The 11,992-nt window shown below is 36.4% G+C and overlaps 1 protein-coding gene across 3 annotated transcripts; it reads right to left on the bottom strand.

Annotated features, from left to right (window-relative positions):
* Positions 1–226: 226 nt before the first annotated feature.
* Positions 227–11,304, bottom strand: LOC119982119 (protein transport Sec1a-like). 3 transcript variants are annotated; one of them, XM_038825326.1, is made up of 22 exons: positions 11,040–11,304; positions 9,910–9,965; positions 8,866–8,947; positions 8,561–8,639; positions 7,849–7,899; positions 7,644–7,740; positions 7,275–7,307; positions 6,862–6,990; positions 6,241–6,423; positions 5,943–6,026; positions 5,737–5,835; positions 5,579–5,655; positions 4,735–4,831; positions 3,996–4,121; positions 3,800–3,895; positions 3,183–3,302; positions 2,987–3,064; positions 1,751–1,968; positions 1,376–1,466; positions 1,182–1,271; positions 661–753; positions 227–553 (listed from the first exon to the last, which is right to left on the bottom strand). In XM_038825326.1, exons 1-21 carry the CDS (start codon positions 11,116–11,118, stop codon positions 700–702), a joined length of 2,019 nt encoding a protein of 672 aa, XP_038681254.1. In that variant the 5' UTR covers positions 11,119–11,304; the 3' UTR covers positions 227–553; positions 661–699. The 3 variants fall into 3 exon arrangements, with proteins under 3 accessions (XP_038681254.1, XP_038681253.1, XP_038681255.1); XM_038825325.1 differs by having other exon boundaries at positions 227–753; XM_038825327.1 differs by having other exon boundaries at positions 227–753; positions 8,866–8,928; positions 11,040–11,055.
* Between the last annotated feature and the right edge of the window lie 688 nt (positions 11,305–11,992).

Genomic DNA, 11,992 nt, shown 5'->3' with positions numbered 1-11,992 from the left:
ATGATTTCATTGAAACAAATATTATATTCTGTAACTTGTTTTGTATTCAGTTTTACATTTATTCATTGTGCGTTCAAGTTGGGGAGGTATGATAATTTTTTAAAATAAAATCCGTGAGGGGAGGGGTAGGAATGCTCGTAGAGATACTGCAGAGCGGAAAATACCTCGGAAGCAACAAATAATGAAAGCAACTAATTAAAGTAGGTAATGCCAAAGTGAGAAAAGATTCATCGTGAACAATATCTTGCATGAAATATGACACTGGTAGATTGAGTTATTCCGTGAGCATGTATGTATACATGAAGAAAAAAGAATAAGGGATATTTATCCAAACATACGTATTCATCACATTCTGCAGTACACAAAGGGATTCAAATACCCGAGAAAAATTGGGAAGAAAAAGAATTTACCCTTGCTACCATGTCTATACGTGTAAGAGCACATTCAAGGACAACTGACTAAACAATTTGCAGCAGGTTTCCAACCATATTTACCACCGTAGAATGATTCTTGAGAAACAAAAGAAGCATGCGCATTAAGCCTTGTTTCTGCTCTGCATAGTATCAAGTTGCTCATGTTCAAATGAGTGAAGTCTGTAAAGAGAGTTCAAAGTTTTGCACTTGGCAGAACCAATGAATGATCAAAAATGGGACGGCAAACCTCCGTAAAAGCATGAATGCCACAAAATCCAAGCAAAATTTAGAATACATGGCCATCGGCTGAGAGATCTTTTTCTGATAGCAGCTTCAGTCTCTGCAACATTGGAAATAATCTTGAGTGGTTATACCAACAATTGAAACTAATTTCAAAATAGGAATTCGTATTCGACATATGGTTGTTGTCGCACTAGTCACCTATATACTCAAATGCTCGTGCTTTAAGAAGTTTGAAAAGTGCAATGCTTTTGTGGTTGCTCATTGGAACTAAGACGGTGTTACACATCGGTAGGCATCAGAAGCCTTTTATGCAATTTGCAAAAAGAATTTAGGTTGACAGCAACTGATTAAACTGCCATACTATATAGAAACAGACAATCTGCTGATAGAGGCTCATCATGCCCTGGGTCTCAGGCATTTTAAATCCAAGCGGTAAGTACATCAAGTGCAACAGACAGTTTCACAGCCAAAACTATGATACATTCCCAAGTAAAAATTAGGAGGTGGGGAGAATCAATTCCTTACCGTTATATATTGTGGAGGATCATCTAAGCTGGAAGAACCTAGTACTACTTCTCTCCTCAGGCTTTTGGTGAGCTTGTGACAAACTCGCAGCTGGCAACAGCATCAACAAGAGCCATCAAACAACAGTGATCCTCAAATGTAAAATCCAAATCCTCAGCTTTAAACCTAGAAGCAATTTTTTTGTGAAAGTTTACCTCAGAGCGAGTTGCTCCACCAATGATAAAAATGAAAATACGCTGTCCCATCTTCTTGAAATCCAAAGACACACTTTTAAGAGCCGAATCACTACAAGAGACGTTGGAAGAGTAATAAAACTTGAGAGGCACACTTAGTGGAGATCAAAATTACATTTTCATCCAGTTCAAAATATGCGTTAACCGCTAACACAATTGTGCATAGCAGATATGACGTTGGCTTTTTTCACAGATAATATTAGAAAGTCATGAACTAGTTGCCTATGGACCGAAAGATCATCCAGAAATACAATTCAACAGCAGCTATTCCCAAATGGGCTCATGGTTGAGAGAGCATAAGTATTCCATAATAAAACACAGAAGCTGTAAGGGTACCTTGAGTATCCATCATCAGAATGATTAGGTCGTGCCCAAGTTGACGTTCTTCTTGACCTCATAGAGTGTGCTGGAGTTTTTCTTTCGGGAGCAGCGGGGGCTTGACGGGACCGTACAGATCCACTTGTGGTGGCTGCCTGGGCAGTTGGACTTGGATCATTCACGCATGCATACTCATTCTTTGGTAAGGCACCTTTATTAAGATTCTCTATAAGCTCCTGAGGAAAACAGTCAAGCAATTTGACACAATTCACTCAATAATTGAAAACAAAAACACATACTTTCAAAGACTACTTCAAAAGTTTTAGCCTGATTGAGTTGAGCTTGGGCTAAAATATTAGAGCTTGAAAACTTCTGGTTTGAGCGAAAACTAGGTACTTTAGAGAAGACTTATTCTTCTCAGCTACTTATGCACTTATAACTTTGTATATGGAGAACATTCTTCTGAACAAGTGAAGCCAATTATTCTGGCAGTTATCAATACTGGTAATATTATTGAAGGTTGTCCATACAAGTTACTAGTCAAAAAGTTATGATACACAGGTACTATTATTAATGGGCTGATGATGGCCCTGTAAAGATGATGTGTCTTGATCATCGGGTCAATCAGAAGTGTTTATTTTCACTAATATAAACAGTAATAGAAAATAGTTTGACTACGACTGGCTTAAAAGTGTCTCATATATTACTATCTTCGAATCATGCTATGCATACTATTTAACTTTAAAGAAACAATTTAGTAAGAAATCAGCCAATATGTTAAGAAAGAGCCTGCATAACACAACTTGTATGTCTACAGTAAATGCGCTAGGTACAAGAATTTTACAAGATTTATTGGAAAATCAAAAATCATATGGAGCATTTTAGGCACTACACGTACTTCACAACAAACAGAACCTGATAGAGCACATTCACCAGGATTCTCAAACTGGGTGAAGAAATGATGGGCAGTGTGGAGAGGACTTGTGCAGTTTAGAATACTGATCTAGTGAAAAATAAGAGTAATTTGTTTACAAAGGTGCAAAGCAAAAGGAAAAGATCAGGCAGCACAGGTTCTTAACAAGGGTATTACATTTACTAATAGAAACTCACTTTTTTAGCTTGGGAAGTTAGATGTGGTGAGGTGGTGAGATTGTACATGTAAGAAGGATAATCCATTCATAAAGTGGCTACTATATATGTTCGTATGTTGTAGACCATGTATGTTGATAGGTTTGCAAGAAATTAACCCTTTACCTCTATCATAGGGTAAAATCGAAACAGTTGCCACGTTTCTTCCTCACCAGTTCGATCTTTTCGTGCCGCTTGCTTCGTCTGAGAAATATAAAGAAAGAAGGAAAACATTATAAACAGTAAACTGTTAGCTCATATTATATAAACCAACAGGATACTCCAATGAATACAAATAAGCATCTCAAAAACCAAGAATTACCTTAGCTCCATCAAACTTGAGAGAGAAACTACCACTTGATGCCTTCTTGGTTTCAGATGATCCAGCTAGCAATTTCATATTTTCCACAACCTTCATATCCTCACGTGATAATTTAGCCAACTAATTATTGGAACAAAACAAAATCATTACAATCATAACTACCTTTAACACCACATTGGCCATTGACAAAGTGTTTGCTACTCAAGTAAGAACTTTCATAAACTGGGGATAGTAGAAAGCTTGAAGGATATCCTAATGAAAAAGGGTGGCACAAGATATGCATATCGTCTTTCCTCTACTGCCTCGTTTCATTGATCCCCGACCCCCTTCTTTGTGTCCATGAGCGTGTAAGGAAGGAGCTAATACAATTTCATTTTGCTCACTCCAAGGTTTTTTTCTTCTGCAATCAGCACTTATCCAGAAATTATCCCAACTTGTGCTTTTGAAAATTTTTGTGAATCATTTCCTCAAAAAAGCACCTATTCAGTTTTCCTTCTTCTTTGTCTTCCTTCTTTTTGCACCCCTGTGTTGTTTGGGAAACTGGGTGCAGGAGTGGGGGTGGGGTGCTAGGGGATAAGTGTAGGATAGAATGACATTTACTTGGGATTAGTAAGTACCTGCATAAGTTTTGTACCTTTGTCACCCTCAAACTTCTCAGGATAGACACAAGCATAAATCATCAACAATCGCAGCTTATATTCGGGGCTAGCATCCTTCATGGAAAATACAACTTATAAATAACGTACCAATTCCATCCATCATCAACTGGTAAGCATATAAGCATTATCCAAAGAAAACTCAACGCTTCATCACCTGTTTTGTCCTCAGAAAATTAATCACATCCTTGGCTCCTGCATCCCCAAAAACAAGGTCTTGCTCCAGCTGCCCAAGTTCTCGAAGTCCTGTGTCTCTGATAATTTTGTTAACTCTTCCAGCAATCTGTATTTAGTAAAATAATTTCAGCAAGGATGAAAGAATCATCAATTTTGTTTAATTGAAAAAAGATTTATTGGACCACCGAGGTGATGCAGAAAGAAGAGATAAAAGGAAAGAATCATCTTACTGGACCAATTATTATGAACATAATCAAGCTCTCAGATATTCATGGTGTGTGACGTATTTTTACACTTTTCAAAGATAAACTAGATGGCAATGGTTTATTTGAAACTGCATACACCATCTGTATGTTTATAAGGGCACAAGCAACCATGGTACCACGGCCTCTCACTCTTGCTTTTTGTGGACATGGACATTAAAAAACTTTCCCAACATGCTTTCAAGTGTTTTTTTGGGTAGAACAGTCTTAGTGTTGTGCTGGTAATATGAGATATCTTGAATGTAAAAAGGAACAATTTAGAATTTTTACAAAATGGTTCCAGCAGCTTTCTTTTTATGCTTTTATTGGCTCAAGATTTAGGGTTCCGTATAATAATCATATTGATGAAAACACTCAAAATAACAAGTCACTTCCTAGTCTGCAAAGTCGATTGCTAATAGCGTCACAATCTGTGAGAAGTTTAAAGTGAAACAGAAACTCAAAGAAGTAGCAAACCTCCACATGGAGGGAAAGCTTGTCAACTTGTTCACCATATTTCGGCAGAGCTTGAACAATTTTCTGCAAGTCTCTTGTTGATAATTCACCACCATCTCTGCATGAAGTCAAACTTCAGCATGAGAATAGTACAATGACTGAGCAGTTTTGACATGATCTGACTCTTCTATTCAACTCACCAGTCAATAGTTATGCATACAAGAGAAGGTGCATGGAATAATTAAGCAGGGTGTTCGTTTTCAAATGAAAATTCAGTAGCATCCACAGAAAGCAGCCAGATGGTTTTGGGGGGCTAAAGGGGTTCAATTAGAACCACCAAATGGTTTTTTAAAATACCTAAAACTAAAAAAATGTAACTCCAAAATGCTTCCATCATACTTCAATTACAATTTGATGTGATCACTTGTCCCACAGAAGGTATTCATTGCCATGATAAGCGCTTTTCAGCTTACAATAAAAAATCAAAGGTTTGAATCTTGGCAACATATATCAGCTAGTAAAATGCCTAAAACTAAAAAAATGCAACTCCAAAATGCTTCCCTCATACTTCAATTACAATTTGATGTGATCACTTGTTCCCACAGAAGGTACTCATTGCCATGATAAGTGCTTTTGAGCTTACAATAAAAAATCACAGGTTCGAATCTTGGCAACATATATCAGCTAGTAAATGCAAATATGCTGAAGGGTGAATGTCTTGATTAACAATCTTAGGATCAGCTCTAGGTGAAAGTGATACCCTCACATTAACAAAATGCTAATGATGTGTAAAAAATTATATTGGAAATTTCTGCATCAGTCAGCAAGCAATTTAAAAGAATTTAAAACAAACACCAGCACCCACCTTGCTTTTTGTTGCATTTGAGCAGCTTTGTTGTTTGAAACGAAGTTTGTCATCTTGTCATGCAACCTTTCACTAGCCTGACATTCAGGTCAGTGAAAAAACACATTTGCATTTGAAAGGGTCACAGTAATAGAAAAATACAACTGGATGAGACTTACATCTGCAATATGTGAATGGCGAAGTTCAAGCCAAACCGGATCATGATCTTCTAAAAGGACCTCCTTTTTCTCAGGTTGACCTCCAGTTTTACTGGGAACCTGATAAACAGTACATCATATCTAAAGATAAGAAACAATCTCCCGTCCCAATCCCCAGATAAACAAAGGAGAAAAGGAGGACTTTTAAAGAAAAAACACCCACATACCTCGAGCACATATTTATTTCCATCCATATCGAGTAGATCATGGCACATCGCATCATATGTCCATTCATGTATGACAGGAGCAATCTAAAAAAGTAAGCGTATTAGATTGACCAAAGTAAGTCGACAAATGAAACACCCCCGCCACCACGCCGTCCCACCAAACCCAACATCAATTAGAAATGAAAAGAAAAGAAACAACAGCAAACAGAACCAAACTAGATAAAGGGAAGGTGGGGAGGGAGGAGCAAAAAGGGCAAAGTAAAAAGTCATCACAAACCATATGATATAAATTTTTAACCTGATCAACAGATCTATCTAAGATCAGCAGCTCGCACGTTTCAGTCTGTGGAAAGTTGGGAATCGCTTTATATTTTAAAAGACAGTTCCAAATTGCTGAAGCAAGTTTTGTAGGAACCAAATCACGAGATGACGCTTTGCAATCATCAGACTTGGCAATGCGATACCGAACAAATGGTAGCTCCTACAAAAATACAAAACCTAAGTTGATTTCCAATTAAAACGAAACCCAAACAATAAAGACGGTAACTAATCAAAAGAGAAAGAAAGAAATCATATGAACAAAAAATTGGCATAGTGACTTCTAAGCATAGTCCAAACGACAAGCAAAGTCCAATAATGTCACATTACACTGGATTGGTACCCAGCATTATACAATTAAATTACTAAAAAGTTCAGATACGGCTTTACTTATTGATTAAGATAGTTATAAAGAGAGAAATTCTATAATCATCATTGATGAAACATGCGCACAGAACCCAAAACATAAAAAAAATTCATTGATTCATTGATCTTATCTACAAAACTCAACAAAACATGGACCATAATAATAAAATGCATTCAAGTTTCTATCCAAAAGCTAATAACTACCACCATGTCTTTTATTTAAATAAATTCTGACCTTCAATGAGGCAAAAACTGTTGCAATTCGAGTTGCCATAGTATTCAAACAAGCATCAAACTTCCGAGACTTTTCAACATCTTCACCATAGAGGTCCTCCAATGCTCTTTCATGATCAGTGATAAATGCCTAAGTAGAAGGGCAGTCAGTGGTAAAGCAATTGAAAAACAAAAACCTTAACATCTAGAGTGAAGAAAAGTTAACAAAATGATTTGAGATGATTCACGTACATTAATAATCCTAATATACTTTTGCCAAGTACTATTACAGTGCACTATATTTATTCATACTGTTTTACTGGAAATTCCAAATTACGTTTTGTAACTTATGTACATTTCAAACCAAACACATTAAGCGCACGTGATATGATATCATCATGCTAAAGAAACGGAAGAACACAAAATATGATATACCTGATTATCTATAGGAAAGTACTCCAAATTCATCTGTGCAATAACAAACAAAGAAGAATATCAAAAACTGATAAAATAAAAAACTAAAACTAAAATTAAAAGAAGAAGAAAAAAGATAAACAACATCCATGCATAAAGCTCTAGCGATAAAGGCCAGTAAGGGAAGGCGAAGATGTACACAGCCTTACCCTCACATAGTGGATAAGTTGTTTCTAGGAATTGAATCCATGACCTATAGGCCGTAGTGAAGCAACCTTACCACTAGGCCAACAGTTCACCATTATACAAAACAAATACAATAGAAGGTAAAAATGATGAAGTACTACATTATTATAAAATGAATAACCAAAGTAAAATGAAAATCTAGACCTCTCGCAATGCACCTATGCGGGGTAATACACTTGTGTCACATTTAATGTGATTAACCAATTCCTTCGGGACTGATGAACTGAAAAATACAAATGCTCTGGAAGAAAATGAAAAAAAATGAAGGTAAGAATATCACTGGGCCGAAACAAACAAAATTGTAGGTAATGAAAGCTACAATCTAGCACAATCATTTTCATTCACATACTTTTTGTACAAAGGCTCCCTTCCAGACATGTCAGATAGGAACATGACAACACTGCATGTTAGCAAAACATAGGGTTAAAATGGATTCAGAACTCGAAAGGTGTTTGAGCATCAAGTTTGGAAAAGGCAATCTAAAACTGGATTGCAAAGGAAGAAGAAATTATGGATGCCTTACATCTAACTATAAATAGAAAGGATGATTACCAAAAGAGAACCAGAAAGGATGAGATAAAATAAACCTTTAAACCACTAAGTACTGTGATAAGCATCTATAAATTACCGAAAGGAGATCAACTACTCAAACTAATTTGAAAATAATAATCGCAGGAGAACTTATAACAGTTTCTAAGAAGATGTTTATCTACCCAAATATAGTATTGAGTAATGCCCCTTTCAAACTCGAAATTTCCAAGCATCAAGTGACTTGCCTATGCCCTACAAGAGCTATAAATTACAAACTTCAATCCTACTTCTTGCAACAAGTTCCCAACACATCCCTGTTGCCTTTTCTTAAATTCACTCAACCGCAAATCAAGTAGAAGAATGACTCTGACAAAAAAAGAACAAAATTTTCTGAAATATGTATATGAAAAATGATTGCTTTCTACTGTTATATGCCTTAGGTACAGAGAGGGATATCAATAGATGATGTATAGATGTGCATTCTCTCAAATAAAACAAAAACAAGGATATCAATATATAAGAAAATATACTTTTCTTTTGATGGCTGGATAAAGTATATCACATCCATGGAGGGCATTGGTTCCCTTCTCCTGAAAAGATCTTCTACCACTGCAGTGAAAAGAATACCTTGTAAGTTCAACAGAAAAAGAAAGTTGAATGCTATAGTACAGAAACAGTTATGTGAGAATGGAAACATGCATTGCAGTTCATCAGTCAGCCAACATGACATGTATCTCGCCAGCAAACATACAAATGAAGGATGCTTTATGGAAAAGCAGGGAGAAAAACAGGAATCAAAGCAATCGATTTGATGTAAACCTATCTTGATGCTTACATGAAACTCCTTGATCTGTGATATCTGCCATTTTACAAGAGTGAGACATGACTTTCACTGTAACTTTATCCATGATAAGTACCTGTAAAATATAAGTTAAGGCTGACTAAAACAACATACAGAGAGAACACCATCACGTGCTAACTTTGTCTTAATTCCTTTCTATGGGCAACGGAATTACTGGTGGTCAGATGCAGTAATAGACTATTACTCAAGTGCTTGTCAATTTCATAGTAGTCAATAAATCAAACAAAATAAGTGGAAAACTACAATAGCACAACAAAACCAAAGATGCCTCTGTTACCTAATCATGTTAATGTGAAAGAAAACTATTACATAAGTGCTTGTAATTTTCGACAAGTAAACTAAATACGAGAAAGAAATAATAATATCATGAGACCAAGGAGGCCTCTGTCGCCCTTTTTGGTAAATAACATCAAAGAAAACCTCGCATTATCCACAAAAGAGTGAGAAGAAACTATATCTTTTCTATGATATATCATATATGAAAACAGGAAAACATATAAAAATCTACTTCTTTTCTTGATTGATCATCTGTGGGTATTGGTTTAATCTGGCTAAAAGGGATGAGACTATATTATTCAAAAGCAGGTAGTAAATGGTATATCACAATCCTTCCCATCTTGACATACCTCTAGTTACTAATACATATCAGATTGATTGTAAACAAAAATCATGGAGAGCAAAGCAAACTTAACAAGATTGATTTCCGAAAGAATTAATACCTAGAAGTAGGACACAGTCTACTAAAATGAAGAAAATTCCATACTAGAATGTGCGGTAGCAATACCAAACCAAATACGACGAGTACTGGGGTCCTAAGATGCAATATCAGTATATAACAATACCAACACATATCACTACCACTAAGTGTGCGGGGGTGAGTAAGCTCATTCCCTTGCACAATTTTTGTTCTTGAGTCACAACACCTCTCATACTGGTTAGATTTACCAATAAAAGTGTCATTTATCAATACTAAAGAGGCATATTTGAAATAGCAATTACATAATGAAAAAACCGCACCTTCCAAGATTTTGAATTTGGCGCATTACTTGATCCGAGCATCTCATATAACAACCCTAAAATAAGATAAACAAAGAAAAGAGACTGGCAAAGTAAATCTTTTATGCAACAAAACCAACTCGAAATATCATATGCTATAAAGCAGTACAACGGAGCCAAATTCAATCTGTTGGTCCATTCTATCCACTATAGATCTTCATTTAAAAAAAAAACAACAACAACTATCGTGCACAATGCTCCTGTAGTGGGCAAGGTTGGGGACATGCATGATGTGCGCATCACTTACCCCTAGCTAATATGTGGAGAGACTGTTTCTAGGAATTAAAAACTTGTGACCTCTAGGTTGCACACTAGCAATTCTACCACTAGCAACTATAGATCTTTATTTGATAGGTATTATTATTAATTATCAAAAACTATTGAACCAATAGATAACTCGGTGTTGAATATGGACCAGCTCTGAATCAAACCTATCCTAGATCACAAGAAACCAATTCAAGTGAATCAAACCAATCCCTTGGAACACTCTAACAGCTCAAAATCTTTAGTTGTTTGGGAAATATTAATCGGAGAATATAAAATCAGCAATAGAAAATATGACATCTTTGACAGTAGTGGTCAAATTGGGATGATAGGTTAGACCTCAAACCTAAAAGATGAAAAGCTGCCAGGAGAAATTCAAGATCTTAAAAGCCCTTTTCCTAGGGAACCATACACTTAGTTTTTCGTAAAAAAAAACAAGAAACAAAATCTAGTCAAATGAGAGAAAATTTGCCACAACGATGGACCTTCAATCAAAAAAATGTTTTAAGTACTAAATCTTTGACAAAAGGGGGCAATCAAAAGCTCCCAAAACGACACCAGAATATTAACTGTACATACACCGGCTATCTATTGGATCTTCACTGGAGGGCGAGAAAAATATAGGAAAAAAAACTGAATTATCTAGCCTCAGTTTGGTTTTGATGGATTGAAATAGAAAAACGGAGTTCTGAATTTTGCCGCGCAAATGTCTAAGAACTGAATTGTCAACAAAACCATGGACTATTTGCCGCTGCTTAGTTTCGAAAATCCGATCAACATCGCAAAAAAGAAACGGAAATCCGACCAAGAAAAAAAGGGAAACTTACGATCACGGCAGGTTTGACGAAAGAACTTGTACTCTCCGCTGCCGCCATGAGAGGACGACTCAGAGTCCGAAAACGACATTGTATCGCGGGCAGTGGATTTGTCGTCGAAAACAAACACACAATGATCAAAATATTGCGTGTGAGAAGGGCTGTGTGTGAGAGATGAGAGAAGAGAGAAAGAAGGCGGAAGCTCAGAAGACCGTTACGTTTGTGTGTGTCCGTGGAGACGCATGATGTAGCGCGTAGTTCGCTTGTTGACTGGATACAAAGGGAACGTACAAATGAATAAATGATGCGACGTCGTTTGTTTGTCTGTCTCTCTATCTCTTCGCTTTTCCCCTTCTTATGTTAACGATTTGCTTCTGATTTTTCAAATTAACTAATTAAACTTGTGGGATGAAAACCATGACATTGATTTTTAGACAATATTTGGGAAGGGGGAATTGGGTTGAAAACTGTAACGCATACATTACGCAAATATTAAGCAGTGGTCTTCCAGTTTTTATAGAGTAAAGAATCTCATCCGAGATCGAGAGTACGATTATGAACTTATAAACTGGGATAAGTATTTTCACATGGTTTGCGGGAGTACGATTATAAACTTATAAATTGGGACAGGTACTTTCACATGGTTTGCATTGGGTCTCGGTTAAACTAATCTGTTGGGCGGATTTACGCGTGCCTAACCCGATTCAAGTTTGGGATACTATACTTGTCACTTGAACTCCTCTATGATCGTGGGATTATAATAGTTCACCTTCTAGTTCTTCCATTAATGACCACCCAATGCTTGAAAAGATGAGAATGTTCGGTTACAAGTCTTGCATTCATAAACATAATACCCTGCCTTTCCTGCACCATCAAAGCCCGTTTCGATCCATTTTCTGCTTGTAACCCTCCCAAATGAATGATGATGATCAGCAGTATCTTATTTTTTGTGGGGAAATTCTCGA

The sequence above is a fragment of the Tripterygium wilfordii genome, chromosome 17 (genome assembly GCF_013401445.1).
Source record: "Tripterygium wilfordii isolate XIE 37 chromosome 17, ASM1340144v1, whole genome shotgun sequence".
NCBI lineage: Eukaryota > Viridiplantae > Streptophyta > Magnoliopsida > Celastrales > Celastraceae > Tripterygium > Tripterygium wilfordii.
The sequence above is the reverse complement of the archived record's forward strand: the minus strand, read 5'-3'. Positions and strand labels throughout refer to the sequence as shown.